Source organism: Aplidium turbinatum, chromosome 12 (genome assembly GCF_918807975.1).
Source record: "Aplidium turbinatum chromosome 12, kaAplTurb1.1, whole genome shotgun sequence".
Taxonomy (NCBI): domain Eukaryota; kingdom Metazoa; phylum Chordata; class Ascidiacea; order Aplousobranchia; family Polyclinidae; genus Aplidium; species Aplidium turbinatum.
Window position 1 is genome coordinate 21,140,325 of NC_137483.1, and position 13,147 is coordinate 21,153,471.

A 13,147-nucleotide genomic window follows, 5' to 3' on the forward strand; every position below is an offset into this window, starting at 1 on the left:
ACCCGGCGAACAAAGACAAACTCATCTGAAACAATTTAACGACAAGGCAAAAACAATCATTTATATAACATATCATAGGAACACCTGGTTTAATTATTCATCCGAGGTCGTCGATGCCAAAAGAAGATTCAGTTCAGTTTATTTCTGACTATTACCAAAAAACAAAACTGCATATATGCTAAACGTAGTAAGGGTCTAGAAAAATGTAGAAGCGACAATAATTGTTGGTAATTTACCGCAGACTTAAAATTGCAAAATATGCTCACATGTTCCATATAGGCTCCCGAAATGATTGCTCATCGGTTGGGTTTTAATTCGTAACTAAAACCTTGCTAAACAGTTTAGAATTAACTGTATTTAATGTTTTTACAGTACAGTAGGTACGCCAGATGAAGTTTTCATATTGTTGTTTTGACAGGATGCACCGACTTGTGCGCGACTCTCGATTGCACAACCTCCCCAGCTGTGGCTATGGGTATGGTCGGCTATACGATCGGTACAACGGTTGAGTACTTTTGCAATACTGATTCTGTCGGCATGGCAACTTGTGACAATGATGGATTAAATAACGACCCGCCTCAAATGTGTGGTAAGTTTGTTCTTTTTTTATGTATTGCAGTCTATTGTAGTGAGTGGTTAGTTCTTCGTTTTCACCATATTAGCATCTATAGCACTGAAGATGAGTGACCGCCGACACACGACAATAGTAACGCAGACATGTATGCCATGCCGTGATAATAGTGACGATTATTTACTCCTTTTACTGTGACAATACATGCTCCCAGAAATGTTGCTATCAACACAAAAATTTTCTGGAAACACTGCAACAACCTCAACGATCCAGTAAGCATTCAAGCATCATTACATCTTCAACTGATTCAGAATCGGGACAGCTCTAAATGTTTCCGACCGCACAGCAGAAGAGCAAGCATTCAACTAAATATTTCAACAGTTCTATACTCTCTTAAATTATTTGCGGCTTTGCGCAGCAGAAACAGTAATCCGTTGCAAGACTGTCGTTTACGAGACAGCCTGGTGTAATATACATGCACATAGTCAGAAACCATCCATACAATCATAATAAATACACACCCAACGTGGAAGGGGTGGAAAAATTGTCTGGTCCTCAACCAAAAAGCGTAACGTCGAATAGATTTAATGAACAATCTTGCTCCTCTGATGATAAGCATAATTACAAACCTACATTTTGTAACCTTATATAAGCCAAGATTTGTTTCTGTCGTGGAGTAAAAGTTGATTATCATAGTTCTTTTATGCGTAACTTCATGCATTATTTCAACTCCCCAATAAACATTTTCTGTGTACGCTAATGATTAAGAAGATTCTTGAGAGGTGTATGGTATATAATTCTCAACTGGTCAGTTAAAAGTTCGGTTCTCTAGCTTTGTGACTATTATTATTCTCACACGATGATAACAACCAGTGCCGGTCTTAGGGTATTTCGGGCCCTGTGCGGAATGTGCTTTGCGTGCCCCAATGACAATGATCCAATTCAGTAGCGTAGCAAAGTATTTTGAAAGGGGAGGGGGGTTTGACGGCCGGTGGGCGAAAAGGCGACACCAAGTGGAGTGGGTCTGGGAGGCCTCCCCCAAAAAATTTTGAAAAAATACTTTGAATTTGGTGCATTCTGAGCGCATGTTCAACAGAAATTTGGGTATGAATATTAACTGTAAAATGGTGCTGTCCGGTGGCATAGCAAAAGGATAAGATTATGTTTTCTCTGGCATTTTTCGGAAATAAAGCTGAGTCTCCATGTGTTCTTGTTGCTAATTCCTAAAGCCTCAACTGACTTCAAGGATACCGGTACTTGCTTGTGAATCGAATTGAATTTTTTCCATTGGAAATGGCAAAAATTACTGCATTTTCTGAGTAAATTGCGGGCCCCCTAATTTGCGGCCCTGTGCGATCGCACGGCTTGCACACCCCAAAGACCGGCACTGATAACAACCATATTAAGCAGGAACTGTCGGCTACTTTCAGTAAATTATTTTTTCAAAAATGTTTGCCAAATTCAGATAAACCAAGACTCTCTGGAAGAATTGCGCAAAAATCTTCACTTTTGTATGTTATGCGGTTTTTTCGTATTTTGCATATTGTATGAGTTTGTAAATAGGCCAAATTAGAAACGTGAATATAGCCATGTTTTACTACAGATGCGTTTATTGGATGATGGATCAATGTATTAGTCTTATATGACATTTAGAATCTTAGGTAGTCTTAAGTAATTTAGTAGGTGATCTTTAAAAGAAACATTTAAGAGCATAGATATTAATGATAAATACTGTGCTCCACGAGAAATACCACACGTTGTTGTTGTATGAACATAACAAAAATGAAAATGATAGTTTAAATTCAACGTCAGGTTAATTACATATTATATATTACGCCGTTGTTACCTGTGAGACCGGATTTCAAAATGACGGCTTTGTTTTGCTATACTTACCCATTGTTATAATGTTTATTTTTAAGTTTTTAAAACTTTTTGAGTAGTATACAGGGATGTTGCTTGTGAAATGTAGCCTCACCTCTTCAAGAAATAACTGCATCTTAAAATTAACTTGTGCTTCAAATCAAAAATATATTTTTATTCTATGTTGAAGCGTTTTTATGTACTTTTAAGGTTGTGGCCCGCCCGATGTGTTGGATTTCTCTAGTCAAGTACCCCCACGTGACACCAATCGTGTTTATATGATAAATGAAGAAGTATCATACGTATGCAATGCCGGAGAAACAGTACCCAGTACCCCAACAAGGTGTCAGAACGATGGGACTTGGTCAATATCTATGGCGAATACTAATTTACCTGAGTGCAGTAAGTGTTTAACCTTACGTTTTTTAAGTTGGCTAAGTGCAATCGTTAGAGGAAGCTAACAACAGTTTAATGCATGCAGCAGAGAAAAAAGTGTTTTAAAAACTTTGCCTGATGCAATTGCCTTGCTTTAAGCTTGCCAAACACTTGTCGATAGCAAAAGTGATGAAAAATAATTTTTACCATAAAAATGTTTACTTCCGCTTTGTCTTGCTGTTTCAGAAAAAACAAATGAAATTTTGAGTTTCTGATAATGTTATTCTGGCATTCCAAAATTTTATTCAATGATCCTTATTAAGGCGTTCAAATTAGATAAACTTGAATTTAAATTGGAGCCTACGTTGCATTTTTTTTTAAAATTAAGGCTTGTGAAAAACAGCACATTATTTACTGTCGTGGCTGGATAGTTTATTGAATGAAAAATCATTAAAGTAAGCTAAGTAGACTACATTTTCTTACAGCTGTATTGTTAAAAAAGTAAACTGATGATGCGCCATAACAGATATGGGCAAACTACGGCCCGCGGCCAAATCCGGCCCGTTGGATTATTTAATTCCGCCCTCCTGATACTGACGGAAACAAAAGCGTTATTTCATTCATTACTATTTTCTCTTATGCACACACAATGATTCTATCGGATTGAAATTTTGTTATGTAGGGTCTATGGTTTATTGTTATGTCACAACTAAGCATTGTTGAATGTTGATTTGGTTTATTGTTTCGTCACAGTTAAACAATTGTTAAAGCATTGTTTAATGACATGATTGATCTGTCATGTCTGGCAGCAGGGCTAACCTAGCAAGGTTGTTAAACTCAATCAATGAGTCATTTTATTTTTCGTCATTAACGAGTGCTGGACGAAAAAGATACTTACTACAAAAATCGATTATAGACCTACCAGCACGTTAATAAACTGGAAAAGGTGGCAAACCCTTGAAAGGTTTAAAACGTGCCTGAATGGAAAATCATGTAGTAGGCTATATCTCACAAACCGTTAACCTCCTTATATATAGAAAGCTTATTTTAGTATAGTTTTCGAAGCTTTGTGTGTGTCAAACTTGATCAAGATATCGTACAATTAGCCTAATGTCTCATACTATTGCTGAGAGTCACCATGAACAGAATTAGAAGCAAATTATACCCACAAATAAACAAATGCCAATATGGGTTTATGCCTGATAAAAAAAAAAACAAGGAATGCTGTCTTCATTGTGAAAAACTTTGCTCAAAGATCAATCGAAATGCAAAAAGATCTGTGCTTGTGCTTCATCGAATATGAAAAAGCTTTTGATAAAGTCCAACACAATGAAATGTTAGGCATGCTCGACCGAATTGGAATTGACGACAAAGACCTAAGAATTATCCTAAATTTAAATTACAGACAATTAGCTGCTACCAGGATCAATAAAGATTGCAGTGACAACGCACCCATTCAAAAAGGAGTAAGACAAGGCTGTGCGCTATCATCTGCCCTTTTCTCAATATGCAGGGAAATATTTTAATACATATTGATAATAAAAGAGGTATTAGCATCGGAGGAAACAACATTAACCACATGCGATATGCTGACGACACCGTTTTGATAGCTGACTCAGAAGTAAAACTGTAGAACATATTGGATATTGTGTGTACGAAGAGCAAAATATTTGACATGGAACCATGGCTTGCATGGAACTAAATGAAAAAAAACTAAAACAATGGTCATAACAACGAAAAAAGAAGCCGAAACTCCTAGTGTATTTGTAATTTATCAGTTATATAGTGAACCATTTCTTTGATAATATAAATTTCTTAGCCATGTGATAAGAAAGCCAAGCTAGACCATCTCTCTATACTGGTAATTTTTTTTGGAAAGCGGGCACCCGGCGAACAAAGACAAACTCATCTGAAACAATTTAACGACAAGGCAAAAACAATCATTTATATAACATATCATAGGAACACCTGGTTTAATTATTCATCCGAGGTCGTCGATGCCAAAAGAAGATTCAGTTCAGTTTATTTCTGACTATTACCAAAAAACAAAACTGCATATATGCTAAACGTAGTAAGGGTCTAGAAAAATGTAGAAGCGACAATAATTGTTGGTAATTTACCGCAGACTTAAAATTGCAAAATATGCTCACATGTTCCATATAGGCTCCCGAAATGATTGCTCATCGGTTGGGTTTTAATTCGTAACTAAAACCTTGCTAAACAGTTTAGAATTAACTGTATTTAATGTTTTTACAGTACAGTAGGTACGCCAGATGAAGTTTTCATATTGTTGTTTTGACAGGATGCACCGACTTGTGCGCGACTCTCGATTGCACAACCTCCCCAGCTGTGGCTATGGGTATGGTCGGCTATACGATCGGTACAACGGTTGAGTACTTTTGCAATACTGATTCTGTCGGCATGGCAACTTGTGACAATGATGGATTAAATAACGACCCGCCTCAAATGTGTGGTAAGTTTGTTCTTTTTTTATGTATTGCAGTCTATTGTAGTGAGTGGTTAGTTCTTCGTTTTCACCATATTAGCATCTATAGCACTGAAGATGAGTGACCGCCGACACACGACAATAGTAACGCAGACATGTATGCCATGCCGTGATAATAGTGACGATTATTTACTCCTTTTACTGTGACAATACATGCTCCCAGAAATGTTGCTATCAACACAAAAATTTTCTGGAAACACTGCAACAACCTCAACGATCCAGTAAGCATTCAAGCATCATTACATCTTCAACTGATTCAGAATCGGGACAGCTCTAAATGTTTCCGACCGCACAGCAGAAGAGCAAGCATTCAACTAAATATTTCAACAGTTCTATACTCTCTTAAATTATTTGCGGCTTTGCGCAGCAGAAACAGTAATCCGTTGCAAGACTGTCGTTTACGAGACAGCCTGGTGTAATATACATGCACATAGTCAGAAACCATCCATACAATCATAATAAATACACACCCAACGTGGAAGGGGTGGAAAAATTGTCTGGTCCTCAACCAAAAAGCGTAACGTCGAATAGATTTAATGAACAATCTTGCTCCTCTGATGATAAGCATAATTACAAACCTACATTTTGTAACCTTATATAAGCCAAGATTTGTTTCTGTCGTGGAGTAAAAGTTGATTATCATAGTTCTTTTATGCGTAACTTCATGCATTATTTCAACTCCCCAATAAACATTTTCTGTGTACGCTAATGATTAAGAAGATTCTTGAGAGGTGTATGGTATATAATTCTCAACTGGTCAGTTAAAAGTTCGGTTCTCTAGCTTTGTGACTATTATTATTCTCACACGATGATAACAACCAGTGCCGGTCTTAGGGTATTTCGGGCCCTGTGCGGAATGTGCTTTGCGTGCCCCAATGACAATGATCCAATTCAGTAGCGTAGCAAAGTATTTTGAAAGGGGAGGGGGGTTTGACGGCCGGTGGGCGAAAAGGCGACACCAAGTGGAGTGGGTCTGGGAGGCCTCCCCCAAAAAATTTTGAAAAAATACTTTGAATTTGGTGCATTCTGAGCGCATGTTCAACAGAAATTTGGGTATGAATATTAACTGTAAAATGGTGCTGTCCGGTGGCATAGCAAAAGGATAAGATTATGTTTTCTCTGGCATTTTTCGGAAATAAAGCTGAGTCTCCATGTGTTCTTGTTGCTAATTCCTAAAGCCTCAACTGACTTCAAGGATACCGGTACTTGCTTGTGAATCGAATTGAATTTTTTCCATTGGAAATGGCAAAAATTACTGCATTTTCTGAGTAAATTGCGGGCCCCCTAATTTGCGGCCCTGTGCGATCGCACGGCTTGCACACCCCAAAGACCGGCACTGATAACAACCATATTAAGCAGGAACTGTCGGCTACTTTCAGTAAATTATTTTTTCAAAAATGTTTGCCAAATTCAGATAAACCAAGACTCTCTGGAAGAATTGCGCAAAAATCTTCACTTTTGTATGTTATGCGGTTTTTTCGTATTTTGCATATTGTATGAGTTTGTAAATAGGCCAAATTAGAAACGTGAATATAGCCATGTTTTACTACAGATGCGTTTATTGGATGATGGATCAATGTATTAGTCTTATATGACATTTAGAATCTTAGGTAGTCTTAAGTAATTTAGTAGGTGATCTTTAAAAGAAACATTTAAGAGCATAGATATTAATGATAAATACTGTGCTCCACGAGAAATACCACACGTTGTTGTTGTATGAACATAACAAAAATGAAAATGATAGTTTAAATTCAACGTCAGGTTAATTACATATTATATATTACGCCGTTGTTACCTGTGAGACCGGATTTCAAAATGACGGCTTTGTTTTGCTATACTTACCCATTGTTATAATGTTTATTTTTAAGTTTTTAAAACTTTTTGAGTAGTATACAGGGATGTTGCTTGTGAAATGTAGCCTCACCTCTTCAAGAAATAACTGCATCTTAAAATTAACTTGTGCTTCAAATCAAAAATATATTTTTATTCTATGTTGAAGCGTTTTTATGTACTTTTAAGGTTGTGGCCCGCCCGATGTGTTGGATTTCTCTAGTCAAGTACCCCCACGTGACACCAATCGTGTTTATATGATAAATGAAGAAGTATCATACGTATGCAATGCCGGAGAAACAGTACCCAGTACCCCAACAAGGTGTCAGAACGATGGGACTTGGTCAATATCTATGGCGAATACTAATTTACCTGAGTGCAGTAAGTGTTTAACCTTACGTTTTTTAAGTTGGCTAAGTGCAATCGTTAGAGGAAGCTAACAACAGTTTAATGCATGCAGCAGAGAAAAAAGTGTTTTAAAAACTTTGCCTGATGCAATTGCCTTGCTTTAAGCTTGCCAAACACTTGTCGATAGCAAAAGTGATGAAAAATAATTTTTACCATAAAAATGTTTACTTCCGCTTTGTCTTGCTGTTTCAGAAAAAACAAATGAAATTTTGAGTTTCTGATAATGTTATTCTGGCATTCCAAAATTTTATTCAATGATCCTTATTAAGGCGTTCAAATTAGATAAACTTGAATTTAAATTGGAGCCTACGTTGCATTTTTTTTTTAAATTAAGGCTTGTGAAAAACAGCACATTATTTACTGTCGTGGCTGGATAGTTTATTGAATGAAAAATCATTAAACTAAGCTAAGTAGACTACATTTTCTTACAGCTGTATTGTTAAAAAAGTAAACTGATGATGCGCCATAACAGATATGGGCAAACTACGGCCCGCGGCCAAATCCGGCCCGTTGGATTATTTAATTCCGCCCTCCTGATACTGACGGAAACAAAAGCGTTATTTCATTCATTACTATTTTCTCTTATGCACACACAATGATTCTATCGGATTGAAATTTTGTTATGTAGGGTCTATGGTTTATTGTTATGTCACAACTAAGCATTGTTGAATGTTGATTTGGTTTATTGTTTCGTCACAGTTAAACAATTGTTAAAGCATTGTTTAATGACATGATTGATCTGTCATGTCTGGCAGCAGGGCTAACCTAGCAAGGTTGTTAAACTCAATCAATGAGTCATTTTATTTTTCGTCATTAACGAGTGCTGGACGAAAAAGATACTTACTACAAAAATCGATTATAGACCTACCAGCACGTTAATAAACTGGAAAAGGTGGCAAACCCTTGAAAGGTTTAAAACGTGCCTGAATGGAAAATCATGTAGTAGGCTATATCTCACAAACCGTTAACCTCCTTATATATAGAAAGCTTATTTTAGTATAGTTTTCGAAGCTTTGTGTGTGTCAAACTTGATCAAGATATCGTACAATTAGCCTAATGTCTCATACTATTGCTGAGAGTCACCATGAACAGAATTAGAAGCAAATTATACCCACAAATAAACAAATGCCAATATGGGTTTATGCCTGATAAAAAAAAAAACAAGGAATGCTGTCTTCATTGTGAAAAACTTTGCTCAAAGATCAATCGAAATGCAAAAAGATCTGTGCTTGTGCTTCATCGAATATGAAAAAGCTTTTGATAAAGTCCAACACAATGAAATGTTAGGCATGCTCGACCGAATTGGAATTGACGACAAAGACCTAAGAATTATCCTAAATTTAAATTACAGACAATTAGCTGCTACCAGGATCAATAAAGATTGCAGTGACAACGCACCCATTCAAAAAGGAGTAAGACAAGGCTGTGCGCTATCATCTGCCCTTTTCTCAATATGCAGGGAAATATTTTAATACATATTGATAATAAAAGAGGTATTAGCATCGGAGGAAACAACATTAACCACATGCGATATGCTGACGACACCGTTTTGATAGCTGACTCAGAAGTAAAACTGTAGAACATATTGGATATTGTGTGTACGAAGAGCAAAATATTTGACATGGAACCATGGCTTGCATGGAACTAAATGAAAAAAAACTAAAACAATGGTCATAACAACGAAAAAAGAAGCCGAAACTCCTAGTGTATTTGTAATTTATCAGTTATATAGTGAACCATTTCTTTGATAATATAAATTTCTTAGCCATGTGATAAGAAAGCCAAGCTAGACCATCTCTCTATACTGGTAATTTTTTTTGGAAAGCGGGCACCCGGCGAACAAAGACAAACTCATCTGAAACAATTTAACGACAAGGCAAAAACAATCATTTATATAACATATCATAGGAACACCTGGTTTAATTATTCATCCGAGGTCGTCGATGCCAAAAGAAGATTCAGTTCAGTTTATTTCTGACTATTACCAAAAAACAAAACTGCATATATGCTAAACGTAGTAAGGGTCTAGAAAAATGTAGAAGCGACAATAATTGTTGGTAATTTACCGCAGACTTAAAATTGCAAAATATGCTCACATGTTCCATATAGGCTCCCGAAATGATTGCTCATCGGTTGGGTTTTAATTCGTAACTAAAACCTTGCTAAACAGTTTAGAATTAACTGTATTTAATGTTTTTACAGTACAGTAGGTACGCGAGATGAAGTTTTCATATTGTTGTTTTGACAGGATGCACCGACTTGTGCGCGACTCTCGATTGCACAACCTCCCCAGCTGTGGCTATGGGTATGGTCGGCTATACGATCGGTACACCGGTTGAGTACTTTTGCAATACTGATTCTGTCGGCATGGCAACTTGTGACAATGATGGATTAAATAACGACCCGCCTCAAATGTGTGGTAAGTTTGTTCTTTTTTTTTTATGTATTGCAGTCTATTGTAGTGAGTGGTTAGTTCTTCGTTTTCACCATATTAGCATCTATAGCACTGAAGATGAGTGACCGCCGACACACGACAATAGTAACGCAGACATGTATGCCATGCCGTGATAATAGTGACGATTATTTACTCCTTTTACTGTGACAATACATGCTCCCAGAAATGTTGCTATTAACACAAAAATTTTCTGGAAACACTGCAACAACCTCAACGATCCAGTAAGCATTCAAGCATCATTACATCTTCAACTGATTCAGAATCGGGACAGCTCTAAATGTTTCCGACCGCACAGCAGAAGAGCAAGCATTCAACTAAATATTTCAACAGTTCTATACTCTCTTAAATTATTTGCGGCTTTGCGCAGCAGAAACAGTAATCCGTTGCAAGACTGTCGTTTACGAGACAGCCTGGTGTAATATACATGCACATAGTCAGAAACCATCCATACAATCATAATAAATACACACCCAACGTGGAAGGGGTGGAAAAATTGTCTGGTCCTCAACCAAAAAGCGTAACGTCGAATAGATTTAATGAACAATCTTGCTCCTCTGATGATAAGCATAATTACAAACCTACATTTTGTAACCTTATATAAGCCAAGATTTGTTTCTGTCGTGGAGTAAAAGTTGATTATCATAGTTCTTTTATGCGTAACTTCATGCATTATTTCAACTCCCCAATAAACATTTTCTGTGTACGCTAATGATTAAGAAGATTCTTGAGAGGTGTATGGTATATAATACTCAACTGGTCAGTTAAAAGTTCGGTTCTCTAGCTTTGTGACTATTATTATTCTCACACGATGATAACAACCAGTGCCGGTCTTAGGGTATTTCGGGCCCTGTGCGGAATGTGCTTTGCGTGCCCCAATGACAATGATCCAATTCAGTAGCGTAGCAAAGTATTTTGAAAGGGGAGGGGGGTTTGACGGCCGGTGGGCGAAAAGGCGACACCAAGTGGAGTGGGTCTGGGAGGCCTCCCCCAAAAAATTTTGAAAAAATACTTTGAATTTGGTGCATTCTGAGCGCATGTTCAACAGAAATTTGGGTATGAATATTAACTGTAAAATGGTGCTGTCCGGTGGCATAGCAAAAGGATAAGATTATGTTTTCTCTGGCATTTTTCGGAAATAAAGCTGAGTCTCCATGTGTTCTTGTTGCTAATTCCTAAAGCCTCAACTGACTTCAAGGATACCGGTACTTGCTTGTGAATCGAATTGAATTTTTTCCATTGGAAATGGCAAAAATTACTGCATTTTCTGAGTAAATTGCGGGCCCCCTAATTTGCGGCCCTGTGCGATCGCACGGCTTGCACACCCCAAAGACCGGCACTGATAACAACCATATTAAGCAGGAACTGTCGGCTACTTTCAGTAAATTATTTTTTCAAAAATGTTTGCCAAATTCAGATAAACCAAGACTCTCTGGAAGAATTGCGCAAAAATCTTCACTTTTGTATGTTATGCGGTTTTTTCGTATTTTGCATATTGTATGAGTTTGTAAATAGGCCAAATTAGAAACGTGAATATAGCCATGTTTTACTACAGATGCGTTTATTGGATGATGGATCAATGTATTAGTCTTATATGACATTTAGAATCTTAGGTAGTCTTAAGTAATTTAGTAGGTGATCTTTAAAAGAAACATTTAAGAGCATAGATATTAATGATAAATACTGTGCTCCACGAGAAATACCACACGTTGTTGTTGTATGAACATAACAAAAATGAAAATGATAGTTTAAATTCAACGTCAGGTTAATTACATATTATATATTACGCCGTTGTTACCTGTGAGACCGGATTTCAAAATGACGGCTTTGTTTTGCTATACTTACCCATTGTTATAATGTTTATTTTTAAGTTTTTAAAACTTTTTGAGTAGTATACAGGGATGTTGCTTGTGAAATGTAGCCTCACCTCTTCAAGAAATAACTGCATCTTAAAATTAACTTGTGCTTCAAATCAAAAATATATTTTTATTCTATGTTGAAGCGTTTTTATGTACTTTTAAGGTTGTGGCCCGCCCGATGTGTTGGATTTCTCTAGTCAAGTACCCCCACGTGACACCAATCGTGTTTATATGATAAATGAAGAAGTATCATACGTATGCAATGCCGGAGAAACAGTACCCAGTACCCCAACAAGGTGTCAGAACGATGGGACTTGGTCAATATCTATGGCGAATACTAATTTACCTGAGTGCAGTAAGTGTTTAACCTTACGTTTTTTAAGTTGGCTAAGTGCAATCGTTAGAGGAAGCTAACAACAGTTTAATGCATGCAGCAGAGAAAAAAGTGTTTTAAAAACTTTGCCTGATGCAATTGCCTTGCTTTAAGCTTGCCAAACACTTGTCGATAGCAAAAGTGATGAAAAATAATTTTTACCATAAAAATGTTTACTTCAGCTTTGTCTTGCTGTTTCAGAAAAAACAAATGAAATTTTGAGTTTCTGATAATGTTATTCTGGCATTCCAAAATTTTATTCAATGATCCTTATTAAGGCGTTCAAATTAGATAAACTTGAATTTAAATTGGAGCCTACGTTGCATTTTTTTAAAAATTAAGGCTTGTGAAAAACAGCACATTATTTACTGTCGTGGCTGGATAGTTTATTGAATGAAAAATCATTAAACTAAGCTAAGTAGACTACATTTTCTTACAGCTGTATTGTTAAAAAAGTAAACTGATGATGCGCCATAACAGATATGGGCAAACTACAGCCCGCGGCCAAATCCGGCCCGTTGGATTATTTAATTCCGCCCTCCTGATACTGGCGGAAACAAAAGCGTTATTTCATTCATTACTATTTTCTCTTATGCACACACAATGATTCTATCGGATTGAAATTTTGTTATGTAGGGTCTATGGTTTATTGTTATGTCACAACTAAGCATTGTTGAATGTTGATTTGGTTTATTGTTTCGTCACAGTTAAACAATTGTTAAAGCATTGTTTAATGACATGATTGATCTGTCATGTCTGGCAGCAGGGCTAACCTAGCAAGGTTGTTAAACTCAATCAATGAGTCATTTTATTTTTCGTCATTAACGAGTGCGGGACGAAAAAGATACTTACTACAAAAATCGATTATAGACCTACCAGCACGTTAATAAACTGGAAAAGGTGGCAAACCCTT

General features: G+C 36.7%; 1 protein-coding gene across 1 annotated transcript in view; it reads left to right on the forward strand.

Moving 5' to 3' along the window:
• The window catches only part of LOC145780679 (uncharacterized), a 104,452-nt gene extending 91,988 nt beyond the window's left edge, over positions 1-12,464 (forward strand). The window contains exons 34-40 of the mRNA XM_082592299.1: positions 419-589; positions 2,642-2,833; positions 5,109-5,279; positions 7,332-7,523; positions 9,799-9,969; positions 12,025-12,216; positions 12,436-12,464. Of these exons, the coding sequence (XP_082448425.1) occupies positions 419-589; positions 2,642-2,833; positions 5,109-5,279; positions 7,332-7,523; positions 9,799-9,969; positions 12,025-12,216; positions 12,436-12,464 (1,118 nt within the window). The remainder of the gene's footprint in view (positions 1-418; positions 590-2,641; positions 2,834-5,108; positions 5,280-7,331; positions 7,524-9,798; positions 9,970-12,024; positions 12,217-12,435) is intronic.
• Positions 12,465-13,147: the final 683 nt, after the last annotated feature.